General features: G+C 44.1%; 1 protein-coding gene across 4 annotated transcripts in view; it reads left to right on the top strand.

The window, feature by feature from the left end:
* COL4A4 (collagen type IV alpha 4 chain) overlaps positions 1–14,939 on the top strand; it is a 99,624-nt gene that overhangs the window by 58,070 nt on the left and 26,615 nt on the right. For all 4 annotated transcript variants that reach the window (XM_053306702.1, XM_053306701.1, XM_053306704.1 and 1 more), the window contains exons 24-33: positions 437–543; positions 1,937–2,120; positions 2,489–2,557; positions 3,973–4,080; positions 6,325–6,543; positions 7,822–7,983; positions 9,117–9,287; positions 10,571–10,714; positions 11,927–12,034; positions 13,059–13,240. In XM_053306702.1, coding sequence (XP_053162677.1) covers positions 437–543; positions 1,937–2,120; positions 2,489–2,557; positions 3,973–4,080; positions 6,325–6,543; positions 7,822–7,983; positions 9,117–9,287; positions 10,571–10,714; positions 11,927–12,034; positions 13,059–13,240 — 1,454 coding nt within the window. The remainder of the gene's footprint in view (positions 1–436; positions 544–1,936; positions 2,121–2,488; positions 2,558–3,972; positions 4,081–6,324; positions 6,544–7,821; positions 7,984–9,116; positions 9,288–10,570; positions 10,715–11,926; positions 12,035–13,058; positions 13,241–14,939) is intronic.

Here is a 14,939-nt window from a genome sequence, read left to right as displayed (position 1 = left end):
ACTTGGGGTTGTTGCTCTTTCACTAAGCATGATGAGGTATTTTGGGACAGGAGAAAGGGAACTGCGATTTTCTGCCCAAATCTTGGCCTGCTGGTGGAGAGAACGTGATATGGCAGGAAGCCCAAGCCTGGATGAACTTTTGGCAGTTTCTGGCATCTTTGGCAGAAGCTGCTTGGAGAATGAGCTGCTTCCTCTCCAGATATCAGGGAGGTCACTGAAGTTTGAGCTATGCTTTTAGTTTAAAATACTAAGAAAAATGTATTATTCAAAATGTAGTAGTCAAAGTTATGTGTAATATAATCCTTCAGTCTCCATATTATCAGTGTACCCAGTTTTCAAGGTGTTTTGGTTATCTCCTAAAACTTTAAGATACATAGGTGTGAACATCACAAACACAGTGTACAAATACTGATCGTAATATTTCAATTGTTTAAAGGGATAAAAGGACAAAGAGGTCCCCAAGGGGAACCTGGACTTCCAGGAGAGAATGGCATTGATGGCAAGAATGGAGAGCCAGGATTGCCAGGTGAAAAAGGGCTTCAGGTATATTTTATTATCCTGACATATGTTTTGTCCTTCATGTAATCAGTGGGCTGGTTCGGACAATATCATACCGGCCAATGCAGTGAGAAAGGGGATGCACCAAGAGCGAACCCATTGTGACATCTTCTGTGGACATCCTGCCACCCTTCCAGTACATCCCTTTTATCCCATGTGGGAGAGCTGTATATTCAAAGCAGGATAAAGGAATACAACAGAAAGGTGTCAAGATGTCTGCTGAAGATGTCATGATGGATGTGCTCTTGGCACATCCCCTTTCTTATTGCATGGACCAGCAAGTTATCATCCAAACCAGTTCAACGTCTCATTATTTCTGGTGAAGAGCTTGGCAGAAAACACAATTGCAGATAGCATTTTTCGTAATTGATTCAATTTATTGATGTAATATTTTCTTTTAGTTTGCCATGAATCAATAAGTAAATGTACATTTATTTACTGTATGTACCACATAAATAATTGTCAATCGAGCCACTTTTTTCCGTTCAGCATCTCTCCCTATCAGACTGTAATTGTGTGAGTGAATGAATACATGTATGTGCTTGGGGTTCAATAGAAAAACTGCTGGAGGAAAAGCAGCCTGATAAACAACACCACATTACTGATTACAGATGTTTAGAAATGTAAACGGGTCAACACTTAATTATGTTCATTTGATACTATTGCCTCAATTCAATATGAATGCATATTTCTGGACATATTTCTATATGTACAAAAGAGTATTTTGTATATTGTGCAGGGATAAAAATGCTTTAGTTTGATATCCAGGGCAACTCATTTAAATGTTGATATATACCTTAAGTGGTACAGCAGGGAAATGCTTAACTAACAAGCAGAAGGTTGCCCGTTCGAATCCCCACTGCTACTATATCGGGCAGCAGCGATATAGGGAGATGCTGAAAGGCATCATCTTATACTGCGGGGGAGGAGGCAATGGTAGACTCCTCCTGTATTCTACCAAAGAAAACCACAGGGCTCTGTGGGTGCCAGGAGTCGAAATTGACTTGACGGCACACTTTACCTTTATATATACAATACTATTACAGGTATACATGGTGGAGTTCCTCAGGATGTCAGGACCCTTGTTTGCTCTGGGATCTGAGGGATTCCAGGGATTCAGCCACCTCTGGCCGAGGAAGGGAATTAAAGAGAAACTAGCCAGATCAGCAAGGAAGCCTTATAACAATGATAGGCCAGCATGGATCATGTGGTATATCCTGACCCTTATTAAAACTTCTTGTTAAGCTTGCTCAGTAGTTCTGAGCCTATCTGAATGTGGTACTGTATATTTGTTTTTCAGGAAATATCTTCTAAATCTACTTAAACGAATGACACACACAGCTAATATTATATTGCATGTTTATCTAATTGTTGAAAGGGTCGTGATGGAACATCAATACCAGGTGATAAGGGATTTCCTGGTGCCCCTGGACTTCCTGGCTCAAGAGGCCCTATTGGACCATCAGGTTTTGGAATTCCAGGTCCACAAGGGGTCCAGGGCCTACCTGGGGATTCAGGAAGCCCAGGTATAAGAGGACCACCTGGACCAAAGGGTCAGAAAGGTAATGTAGATAATTTTGGATTACTGAAAGAATCATAAGTTTTCACTTTAGATTTTATTGAAATAGCCATTATTCATCGCAGTGCCCAAAGGGCAATAAGATATTGATAAATTTGCTTGTTACATGTTTCCTTGGAAGTAAATGGCACTGTCCAGTGGGACTTGTTCTCAAGTTAGTGTGTATAGGATTTCAGCCTTAATTGTTTGCTTCAATGGCTTCAAGAAAATATCATATATCTTGCTATTATTTGGAGAAATAGCAGATGTGTGTCATTTTCATTTTAATCAATGAAAATGATTTTGGGGGTTTGGGGGGATTAGGGGTGAATCACACAAATACTGGCAATTACTTTTCATCTTCTTTTGTAGGTAGTAGTCCTCAGTATGGAACAACCTATGCCGGGAATCCAGGCCCACCTGGTTTTAAAGGTTTGTCAGGTATGCCTACAAGAGTGAAATAAGCTATTATTCTCTCCACAAGAACAGTTATCTGTCTTTACATTAAACAGAAATAAAACAGACCACTGGCCAACATTCCACACAGTAGAATGCCGGTGTTAGGGAGCTGCCTGGATTGCTGGACAGTGTGAAAGGTAGCCCCAATGGTGCTGCTGACAGCGTAGCTGCAGAATGACTTAAAAACAATTTCTGGACAGTTGTGCAGTACTTCTTTTATTGTTTTCAATGGAAGTTGCGCTGTGTATTACCCAGTTATTCCACAACTGTTCTGTTGGGCAACACAGTCAAGGCTGCCTTTCATGTTGTGCAACAGCCATGGTAAGTCTCCACCACTGTGTGGGATGTCAGTCACAGTAATACAAATTTATAAACAAAGTCTGGAGTAGGAATGCTCGGTATCAGAACAGAAATCCAAAAGCAAGGGAATCAAAAATGGTAGCTATGAATTAAATTCTAGACTAGACTGTTGCCTCACAATCTGTATTAAGAAAGAATGACCTTTTTGCACTGACAGTGAAAAACAATGGAAGAATTAGATGAAAATTAAAATATGGCAGTTTCTTCTAAGTGTTCATTTTCCTCATCTATATCAGCAGAGATAACTCTGGGGGATAGTATAGCGAAGGGGAATATTTTGTTTGTTAAAAATGGATGAATATGACAAGCATTTTGGTTTGGGTGCTCCTTTGCCAGCATAATAGGTCCAGTTCAGGTGTAACAACAAACCATGGCTTGTTGTTATAAGCATGAGCCTTGGGCTTGCATGCTCCCCCCTCCCCTTCACATGCAAGGGAGGAGATATAAGATTTTATCTCATGGTCTCTGTCAGCAATCTGGCCACCTGGAAGGGGAGTCCAGGAAGATAGTCCACAATACAACTGGGCTGCAGAAGCGAAACAAGGCTTAGGAATAGTTCTCTCTATCTGGCTTGGGCTGAACGCTGTCGACACAAGGGTTGACAAATGTTGTCTTCCAGCGGCTAACCAGAAGCTGTTGACGTGCTTTATAGTCCAAGCTGATAACTCTCAGCTGGCAGGGATTCAAGGCTTATCAGCCCTCTGCAAGAGGCATTTACTTCTCCTGATAGTTTCCAGCTGTGTTCTTCGTCTTGTGACACACCTCTGTTGTGGAGTCAGTGGGGGTTGCCTGCACAGATCATCTTCTGATTGGTCCGTCACTGTCTCTGCTGCCTCAGACTGCTGTGCCTGCTCTGAAACATCAGCCGGACCTGCCTCAGCTCTGCCCCTCAGGCACCCCTGCATTGGCTGAAAGGCTGTCAGCTTCCCCTTCCTCCTCGCTATCTGAGAGCGAGGGTGTGACAGTCTGTAACAAACCACAATTTTCAGGATTGCAGCCTAAATCATACTCAATCTGTATTCTCTCTGTATATTCAGGTCCAAAAGGATTAAGAGGACCACCTGGGCGACCTGGCCCCAATGGTTTTGATGGCCCAAAAGGACAACCAGGCAGACAAGGAATATCAGGCAGGCCTGGTCCAGAAGGTAAGTAAGAGAGGTCAGGGTAGTTTTTGTGTTAAGTATGGGGGGACACAGACTGTAATACAAGGACCATGTTGTGTTGCCTCCAACTGGCTCTTGTTAAAGTAATTTTAAAACTGTTTTAGGTGAGGAATGTAGCTCAGTGATAAATTACATGGGAAGGAGTTGTAGACCATATGATTTGCAAGCACAAAATTCCAAGTTGGATCCCCGGTATTGCCCCTGTTGGCAACCCTGGAGAAACACAATATTGACAGTACTGGATGGACTAATCAATGGATTCAGTATAACTCGACTTATATGGAAGGCCCTGTGCTCAGCTCCAAGCACTGCTAGTTAAAGCAGATCAAGTAGCATTTCACAGAAAGACCTCTGCCTGTGGGTTTGGAAGGGCTGTGATTGCACCCACTGCTAATCAAGGTGGAAAATGCAGCCTGGGTGTGAGATTTAGCATGAGAAGAAATGTGTAAGGTCTCATTACTTCGTACAATCACATTCCAAGTGTACATAAAGGAAATAAACCAATTATTGCATAGTTAGTAGTAAAGCTGGGGCCCTTCATATTCTCATCCCTTATGTAGTTTGGCAGCTGGAGATGTGAAAACTGGTTCAATCTCGAACCTGCACAGTGCTCTGAAAAGGGGGCCGGTCCAAGCTTGAGCTCAACCAGCCCCAGTTCTAATGAAATGGTTCAGAACTGGTTCAGCCACTTTTAGTTCTTGTAATGGGGAATACAGTAAAGATACCCCTTTACAAGCACCACGCGGGTCACTATACATGCATCCGTGGAGGTCACTCTAATGGCCTCCATGCTTGTACAGAGGGCTGAAGCAGGCCCGCACCAGCCCAGATTGTGGGGGGAGCACCAGTGGGGCCTAGGAGACCTCTGCCTGCCCACTACCACTCCTGAGGAGCCATACCACCACCACGGCAGGTACCCCACATCTGGCCTTTTTAACTCCCACAGGGTTCCCCCATGTTGCTTGTAAAGGGGAATCCTTACTGGAGTCCCTTTACAAGCACTTGGGGTTAAATTGTTTCAGCCTCTGTTCTAAAAACGAACCGAACCACTGGCCAGTTGGGCAGAAATGGTACACAGACCAGGCAGCTTGGTTCAAGTGTGGTTCGGTCTCGAACTGAACTGCTCGGAGTGGTTCTATGAACACCCCTATTGGAAGTTGGTTCTTATGTCTTTTCCAAGCGGGGACTGTTTGTACAGCATGCTCTTCCTGCCCTCCTCCTGGCCCATTTTGGCCATAGTGGTTGCAGAGAATCACATTTGGGCAGGTAGAAAAGGATGGCGTGCGCTGGTTTTTCCTCCTACCCCTTAAATGTTTTCCCCTTGGTGAATTTGCGCAAGGTCTCCAGCAGGGGAACAGTGTGCGATACTTACAATTCTAGGGACAAATGATGAAATGAGTGCTGTCAGATTTGTGCAAGAACACCGAGGGGGTGGGGGAAGTTCTTTTTTTTTTTAAGTCTCTTTTTAAAAAAAAGGCTGTAAGCAGGAATCGACTAAAATTAACTAAAATCAAACTGGAATTAACTTTAATAGAGGAAGGAGCTGAGCAAAAGCAGATTAAAAAAACAATAACAAAGGAAATGGAATGAGCTTCCACTGGTAGCTCTGCACAAGAACACTAAGGGGGGAAAGGCTTTTTTTTAATTTTTAAAGGCTGATTACAAAGGCAGAGATTAAATAAAATTTGAAAGAAGAATGGAAGTCCAAAACACAACGTGACAGACTCATGCAACTAACAGGAATACTTCATTGTATCAGTGGGGCCCCTCCACATGGCACCATGGAAAAAACAAAGCAACCCAGCAAACTGTTCTCAACACGAGGAAAATCAGCTATTATTTTCTCACTCGCATACACCGCTGTAAACCTGAAACATCAAGATAAGATCCAAATACAGGCTGTGGCAGTGGAAATGGTACCTTGCTATTCTCGTATGCAAGCTGGTGTCAGAACCTTGCTCGTACGAACACACACCAAGCCTATACACAGCAAAACAAGTAGCTATCCAGAAAGGCTCCTGCTTTATCCAAAATGGCTTTTTAGGTTAGGTTTAGGTTTTTTAGGTTAAGCTTCACTAAATAATGAGACAAATATTTATTAATCAAACTGACAATTCTAACATGCAAATTGCTGTGAGTTTTTGCAGAATGTTGCTTCTGATACCATTAGAACATTAAAAAAATGAAATCATGACTTTACATTATTTATATTTCATTATTCTGTAGGTTTCAGGGGTGAGGATGGTGACCCAGGTGAGAAAGGTGAAAGTGGTTCCAGGCTGGATGGTGCTCCAGGATTGCCTGGCCCTCCTGGGCTTGAAAGCCAGAAGGGTGTTCCAGGTGACACCAGTTATGGGCCTCCAGGAATTACAGGCAGCAGAGGTCTTCCAGGCTTACCAGGATTGCCAGGCATAAGAGGTGACCCAGGTTTTACTGGGCATCAAGGTATGATGGACGTTTATACATGTTCATCCTGTTTTTGTTTTTGTTATTGATAATTGGCTGGTTGTAAGTTGTTTTGGGCCCTAGTGAGGGGAGTAAGTCAGAATAAACATTTTATAACAGCAACAAATGATACAGTATTTCTGGCATAAGGTTCGGTCAGCTGGATGGGCTGGTTCAGTTTAGAAAATCACAACTGAAAAAGGGATAGAGATAAGAAATGAAAAAGGAAAGGTGCACTTATGTCTTTCCTCAGAGGTATAGCAGTTCACAAAAGGATGCCATATATTGTCACATATTTCCAGGTATTTGTTTTTAAATAAAGAAACCACATATTCATTCACTCTGAAGTTCAAAAAGCTGTCCATATAGTTGTTAGACTTGGAGAGTACTTTGTCTTCCAAGTTCTTAATGTTAGGCACTTAGCCTTAGTGAAACTGTAGAGATACATATTTCCTCAGAGCCTGCATTGCAGAGTTATGCTGCTCCCAATATGAGAAGGACAAAGGTAAACCGACCGCTTGGCTTAAGAACAAAATTTATGTGCCTTTCCACATCCTCCCATGTGGACCATCTCCCAGAGATGGTCACCTTTCAGATTCTACCAATTAATGTGTTAAATTGGTGTACGGTGAGTTGTCTCTCCATCAGTTGGGTAGAGGATGTTCCCCCAATCTTCATGAGTCTGATAGGTGTCCATTATGTCCTAGTGGATGAAGTATATACAGTGTTAAAGAAAGATGTTGGGATTTTAGCCAGGATGATTTTCAATATGGTGTTGCCATTTACTGCATGAGGATTTCTGAGGTGGCAGATGCATTACAAACTGTGAGGTCAGCTTTTTAAATATAGTTGTTTGTACTGGCACTCGAAATCAGAAGGGAACAAAATTGTCCTTTTGAGCACTGGAAAGTAGAGGAGAACATTCTGTGAAACTGTATTGTGATCAAGGAATTGGATTTCCCCAGGGCTGACTTTACTATGAAGTCAGGCACATCCTTACTGGCAGCCCCATATATAACATAAAGCCATGAATTGTATTATGGAAGAAAGGCGGGATATAAAGGTTATATGCATCCCTGAAGCAGTAGCTCAGTGGATAAGCACAGGCTTTGCATGTGCTCCCTGGCATCTCTAGGTAGGACTGTATTAATCAAATCTGTGTACAGATCTGTACCTGTGCACACTACACAGATAGTGTTGAACAGAACATGTGAAGTGGATAAGGCAGTTTTATATGTTCATATGTGTTAGTAATAAATAAAGGTAATCCCTTTGCAGGACAGCCCGGCACACCAGGATTTCCAGGAGCTAAAGGTCTTAGTGGTAGGAAAGGTGATAGAGGATCCCCAGGATATCCTGGTGCACCTGGACTACCTTGTGACAAAGGCTTGCGGGGCCCTCCAGGACCACCAGGCTCTTTTGGACCACCAGGGTCTCCAGGTGAGCAAATGACAATTACCAAGTAGTTCAGCTAGGAAGAAAAACTTGCATTCTAGTATAAGCCCTAAAATGTTCATGTGAAATAGTCCTTGAGCTGAGATTTCCTTCAGACAATCAGGATGATATCAGTGAAAGAATATCCTCATTTCCCCCAGTTGCTATAAGCTAGTGGTTTGGAGACCCCCTTTAGTGTCCTTTAAGGCAGGAGTCCCTATTTCTGACCTTAGGTCCCTAGATGTCATTGAACTCCAACTCCCATCAGCCCCAGCCCCAGTGGTCTTCAAGAGTTGTAATCCCATCTGGGGACCCAAGGTTGGAAATGCTTTCCTTAATGTACTCAAGCATTTTAGCAGCGTTATTGAGATAAACCCCATTTTGGTGGCTTTCCCCACTATCTGAAAACTGTAATTTGAAGCCAAGTGCCAGGGGTCAGAATGATTGGACACCTGCTGAGGCCCAAAACCCAGTGCGTGTCGGGGTGGGGGGTGGGGTTTCCTGCTCAGAGTGACAGTGGCCCTGCTGCTGCTCCTTACTGATGCTGTTTACTTGCCCTCTCCCAGCATGTAGTCAGTGACAAGACAGAGAGAAGGGAAGGCACAGGTGCTCCAACTCACCTCTCCCCTTTCCTCTGGGCAGCAGCAGAGTTTCAGCCAGGACAGAGAGGGCAATCGAAAGAGTGATGGTGACAGTAGCAAGGAGGAGGTGGGCTCGCTCCAGGAGCTCAGCCTACTGAGGGCCTCTTGCCCAAGGGTCCTCGAAACCTGAAGCCTAGGTGGCAGTAAACAGCTATGCTATCCCCTCTTCTTGACATGCCAATTTCCTCAGTTCTGGGAAATGTTGGAAGTTATACATGTGTTCCCTTTCTAGTCTCAGCTACTCTGCAAGGCAGAAATAAATAGAAAGCTGTGAGGCTAGGAGCAGTGGCAGTGACAGCAGAAACAGGAAAGGAACTGTGGTTGCATGAGCCTAGGGATTGTGAGTGCAAGAACGTAAATTGAGAAAAACAAATGAGTTTTTAAAAAAATTTTTATTTATATGCCACCCTTCCAACTATGCAATTAGTTGGCACCGACTTCTGAAAAATGTGGGTGCTACTGCACAACTCCATGATAAATACCAAGATTTCTTTTCAGGTTTACAGGGCTTCAAAGGTGCACAGGGGGATATGGGTGCCCCAGGCCCAGCTGGAATGAAAGGCATGCCAGGAGCTCCTGGAACTCAGGGGCCAGCTGGCCTTCCAGGCTTAAGAGGAAACACAGGCCTTCCAGGCGAGGATGGATTGCCAGGCCTCCCAGGACAAAAAGGTACACTGACACTAATCAAAACTCTCTGGATTTCAGACATAATGCTTCTGCACATCTATTCACACAGCACTTCTAATCACCTGCTGTCAAAATCCTTGGCTTTCTAATAGCAGTTGGATCTTTGACTCAGGGTCATAATCCAGAGAGGCAAAGGGAATGCATGCCCAGAGCATGCCATTTTGGGCACAGAGGGAAGGGTTCAACCTTAGAGACAGAAAACCAAGGGCCAGTTCAGCCCCACCAGCAATGCCATAGAGGATGTTAGTGCACACCAGGGACATGAAGCTGTTTGCTGGTCGCTTCTTCTTGGCTGCTTCTTTTGGCCCTGGACCCCTTGCAAGCTTGGCAAGGTGGACAAGAAGCAGCCTCCTCTCCTCAATCCGTGTGACTTTTAAATGCCCCCAGGATGGGGAGAGGAGAATGAGGAGGATTTTGTGCCCAGCCTGACCAGGATGGGTTGGCTGGAGACAAGAGAGATCTTGCAGGTCTAATTTGTAAGGCCTGAACACTCTTAAACATTCTCAGAAGTGCCATTTTCTGCTGGAGTGCATGGGATTTGTAGTTTTTAAAATACTTCTCAATTCAATTAATTGAGCCAAAGAAACTACAACTCCAGTGCACTCCGGCAGGAAACAGAACTCTGTCTTGAACATGTGCAGGAGTATCAAGGATTTAAGTATGAGGCCTACCAAGGTTTCTGCTCTATTCATCCTCCTTGCTGCTATTTCTCTCCTTCACAAAGGCCTTTGTTCTTCACAAAGACCTGGGAAATCCCCCAAGTCCAAGCTTGCTTCATTACTGGCTATTATTTGCCAAATGCCATGGAATGTCACAAAGGTTCACTCTTCCTTCTTAACCATGTATTCAGTTTCACTCAGCATATTCCTTCCTCTCCATCTCCAAAATACACTTCATTTCATACTACTGTCCAAATATGTCCAGCCTCTCATATAACTTTTCTTAGTGCCTATGATTTGCTGTTCTATTTGCCTTTATCCATGACCTCCTGACCATTTTTTTTTTTTTTAAAAATCCTGGTTCATATATCTCCTGATGATAAACCAGTTAGTTTATTCCTCTCTTATAGAAGCTCCTCTTCCCTTTAGCAGCATTGGAAAAATCACTTTTCAAACTTTCCCCTGCACTCACAGAAGTAGTTAAAAATGCTGAGAAACATGGAGCTTTTAAAAGCTCGTTTAAGATAGCTTCTAAGTTCCCTTTTGTGACACATTATAAATTTAGTACAGCATTAATTGTATGGTAATTTAAATATGTTTATGAAGGAAACAAAGGGTCCCAGGGTATGCAAGGTTTCCCAGGACTACCAGGAAATAAAGGAGAGATGGGAGCTCCTGGTGGAAAAGGTGAACAAGGACAAACAGGCCTACGTGGTCCTCCAGGAGAACGCGGATTTAAAGGCTCCAAAGGTATGTAAAGTTATTCCTGTACCTAAGAGTAACTGTCTCTCTTTAACTGGAATGAATGAATTGGAATGAATTGGAGAGGAGAGCTGGTCTTGTGGTAGCAAGCATGACTTGTCCCCCTAGCTAAGCAGGGTCTGCTCTGGTTGCATATGAATGGGAGACTTGATGTGTGAGCACTGCAAGATATTCCCCTCAGGGGATGAAGCCGCCCTGGGAAGAGCAGAAGGTTTCAAGTTCCCTCTCTGGCTTTTCCAAGATAGGGCTGAGAGAGATTCCTGCCTGCAACCTTGGAGAAGCCGCTGCCAGTCTGTGAAGACAATACTGAGCTAGATAGACCAATGGTCTGACTCAGTATATGGCAGCTTCCTATGTTCCTATGTCCTTCAGTGTTCTCCTAATCAAAGATTCTTGCTATATGCAAATAATTTTTCAGTATGCAATAATAATTGTGTTGAAACCTGAATTCCTTGTTCCCATATCCTTTAAAACCTCTTCTAGAAAATCTGTTCTACTAATACAACATAAGCATCTACATTTGCAGAATGCCTCTAGTCATAATCTGAATATTGGAACTAATTCAGATGGCCACTTAACATGGTGGTTATGAGACTGGAGTTGAATTGGCCTTCATATAAAGTGAAATGCCGCTGCTTTTTTGAATTTCTCATCTTTGCCTGCTTCCATATTCTTATTTTCTTAAAAAAGTATTTTCTGTTTAAAATCACCAGACACCATTACAATACATTTATAAAAACCATCGTTAAAAAGAAAAAAAGAAAAAAAATATATACTTCCATATTCTGTGCTGCATATGACTGTTGAAAGTGTGCCTTCTTTCCTCCCAGTATGCCTCTATAGAAGCTGATTTCTTCTACTTTGCATAGCCATATGTGAGGCATGAAGCTTTTGAATCCTAATTACATCCTTCACTTTCTTTATCTTCCTCTTCTGCTCTTTCAAAAACAGACATTGGTGTGGAGACATATACCTACCTACCTACCTACCTTCCTCTCTTCTTGAAAGACCCTCTATGTTCAAGTAAACCAATCAGGTTTCATCCTCTGAATGAATGCATGTCCTGCCCTTTAAGTTCTAAACAAATACTAGAAATTATGCTACCTGTCCCGAACATAAAAAGATCACGATCTGGATCTGTGAGTGTGCAAATGCATGTGCTGAAATGATGATGTTATTTGCATACTATTTACTCCTAAGGTGAACCAGGACCTCAAGGAGAAGATGGCCGTATTTTTGTATTAGTAGAGAAAGGACAAAATGGGGAACCAGGCCTTCCTGGTGAGGAGGGTTTACTGGGAACACAGGGTAAGCAAACAACCTATTTTATAAGGATCATACTGCTGTTATTTTAATGCTATGCTGCTGTTTGTCTACTTTCCAAAGGGAAGAAGGGTTATGAAATCATGGTGTGCATGCATGCATGCATGTGTCTAAAAACTGTGATTACAGTCTGATCCAAACCAAATGTACAGAGAACCCTGATAGGGGTACTTTTTAGGGGCATGCAATTCAATTCAATGTCAAATCTATTTGCGTTGAATTGGAGACAATTTGCAGATTCCGCTTTAAGTGGCGCAGTGGGGAAATGCTTGACTAACAAGCAGAAGGTTGCTGGTTCGAATCCCGACTAGTATGGGAAACACCTATATCGGGCAGCAACAATAAAGGAAGATGCTGAAAGGCATCATCTCATACTGCGCGGGAGTAGACAATGCTAAATCCTTCCTGTATTCTACCAAAGAAAACCACAGGGCTTTGTGGGTGCCCGGAGTAAAAATTGACTTATTCATTCCTACGATTTATATACTGCCCTCCCACAAATGGCTCAAGGCAGTTTACGACAAAATAAAAACAATTAAAGCCAGTCAACAATTAAATGATTAAGATGAACTACTCTTGGTTAGCTAAGACTTCACACCATATTCATGTGAACTTGGTATGAGTGCCCTTGAACAAAAAAAGAGAGCCAGCATAGTGTAGTGGTTAGAATGTTGGGCCTGGGGGGACCTTGGTTCAAATCCCTGTCTAGTCATGAAACTCCCTGGGTTACTCTTGGCCAGTCACTTATCTCTCAACCTAACCTATCTCATAGGGTTTTGGGTGGAGGGAATAACCGTGTTCACTGCTCTGGGCTCCTTGGAAGATGAGTGGAATATGATATATAGGCCTCAAGTCATGCCTGCAGAACATTTTATTGGAGGTGTTTTCCCATTTACATATCACAATTTTTCATCATCATCATCCATCATCATCATCATCACAATCAGTTGTTTCAAACTTGTACCCACAAAACATAATAATTGATAGCAAACTCTTGAAATAACTTCAGGTGACAAAGGCAGCCCTGGATATAGAGGAATCCCAGGATTGCCTGGCAGAAGTGGACTTCCAGGAATTCAGCAAGGTGAACGTGGTGATACTGGGCAGGCTGGTTTTCAAGGGTTACAAGGCTTCCCTGGGCCTCCAGGACTGGTGGGAATAATTGGTTTTCAAGGACTGCAGGGTGATCAGGTATGCTGAGATGATTTGAGAGCTAATGTATTTGTCTTTATACTTGTTTTCTGATCATTGTGTTAACTGCACATTGTGTTAAGCTTATTATTAGGCTATCAGACTTATATTTTGTTCAGTAAATAGCAGCTTGGAGCAATGTGGATCAGGACCACAGTGTGAGGGAGGGGGTCTTCAAACATTTGTCCTTGTCAACTCTTGATCCAGATTGCTTATCTCCCCACGGCTTCTATTTGACCCCAGGAGAAATACTTCAATTGACACCAGCGGCCTGGAGTGCTCCTCAAAGACTGCCATCATTTTTATTAAGAACTAGTGTTTTCAGGCCCGTTAAATAACGGGCGCTAGTAAGTGCTCCAGGCCCCCGCCACCATTCCCCCTCCCGCCGCCCTCAGCCGCGGCCGGTCTCCCCATGCCGCGGCCGGTCTCCCCGGCCGGGCAAAGGCCCCCAAGTTTTCCCCCCGCCTGGCTTTAGCGGTGACGCCAGGCCTAGGCGGCGGCTCCGCCACCACCTCGGCCGGCTTCCCCCGCCGCCTCTTTCCTGTGTTCGCGGCGGGCGCTTCTGGCCCCGCCGTTTCCCCCGCCGCCTCTTTCCTGTCTTTGGGACGGCTGCTTCTGGCCCCGCCGTTTCCCTCGCCGCCTCTTCCCGGCTTCTTCTGGGCAGCCGCTTCTGGGTGCTTCGGCCTCGTCTCGGCCGTGCCGCAGCTAATGGCCGAAGCGGCGGCTCTGCCGCCGCCTCGGCCAGTGCTCCCCTCCACCACATACCTGGCTTCTTCGGGGCGGTTGCTTCTGGCTGCCCAAGATGGCCGCCGGGTGCTACTGGTCATGTCTCCCTTGCCTTGTTCTGGGCATGCGCTTCGCGCATGTCCAGAACAGCCCAGGGAAGCACGAACGCAAGCCTTGGTTTCCGTCCACGGACGGACACCAAGGCTTTTATTAGAGAGGATTCAATGCACCTCATTGCTGTTTCACAATCCTACAACGATGGAGAAAGGGCACTGCATTATCAGGTGTTTGGGGTTTGGTTTTTTTTGGAAAAGGCAACCAGCACAACTGCCAAGGAACACTTGTGGCTGCTGTCCTTCCCTACCAAGGCAAGCCCCCACAAGGGTTTGTGGGAGGCTTACTTTGGCAGCAGCAGTGACTTAAAATGGTTCCACGGAGCTGTGCTGGTGACCACCATTTCTTTTACACTTCGATGGGTTGGGCACTGGGTATGGCTTGACTGTGAGCCCTCTGATAGCCCTGGTCCCTCAGCCAGTTCCTCACTTAGTCAATGCCTGACACCAGCCTCTATGTGCAGATGCCTGAGACAATTCCTGCATAAAGTTTCTGTGGAAATGGGGGACAAGGAGCAGAGGAGGGGCTGTTACTATAGCTTTGTGCTGTGGTAACTCTTATCCATCCACTTAGTGCATTGTAGGAACTAAGAAGTTGCTGGGTGTATATTTTTCCTGTTTGTACTTGTACATATTGTGTTGTTAACCAGTGTAAAGGAGTTTCATATAATGAAAACCATGGTTTGTGTTGTTTACACACATAGCCTTCTCTTCTGAGGCCTTTTGGTTTCCTGTATTATCAACAATCAGGTTTTGCTAATAGATTAATAATAAAATATGCTCTTGTTTAGCTTCAATTTGTTCACTCTGTTGGGAGAGGCAAGTGCTGTTACAGGATACACCTGTTTTGTATGGCATAA

Source organism: Hemicordylus capensis, chromosome 3 (assembly GCF_027244095.1).
Source record: "Hemicordylus capensis ecotype Gifberg chromosome 3, rHemCap1.1.pri, whole genome shotgun sequence".
NCBI classification, from domain to species: domain Eukaryota; kingdom Metazoa; phylum Chordata; class Lepidosauria; order Squamata; family Cordylidae; genus Hemicordylus; species Hemicordylus capensis.
Note: the sequence above shows the minus strand (reverse complement) of the source record. Positions and strands in the feature narration are given on the sequence as shown.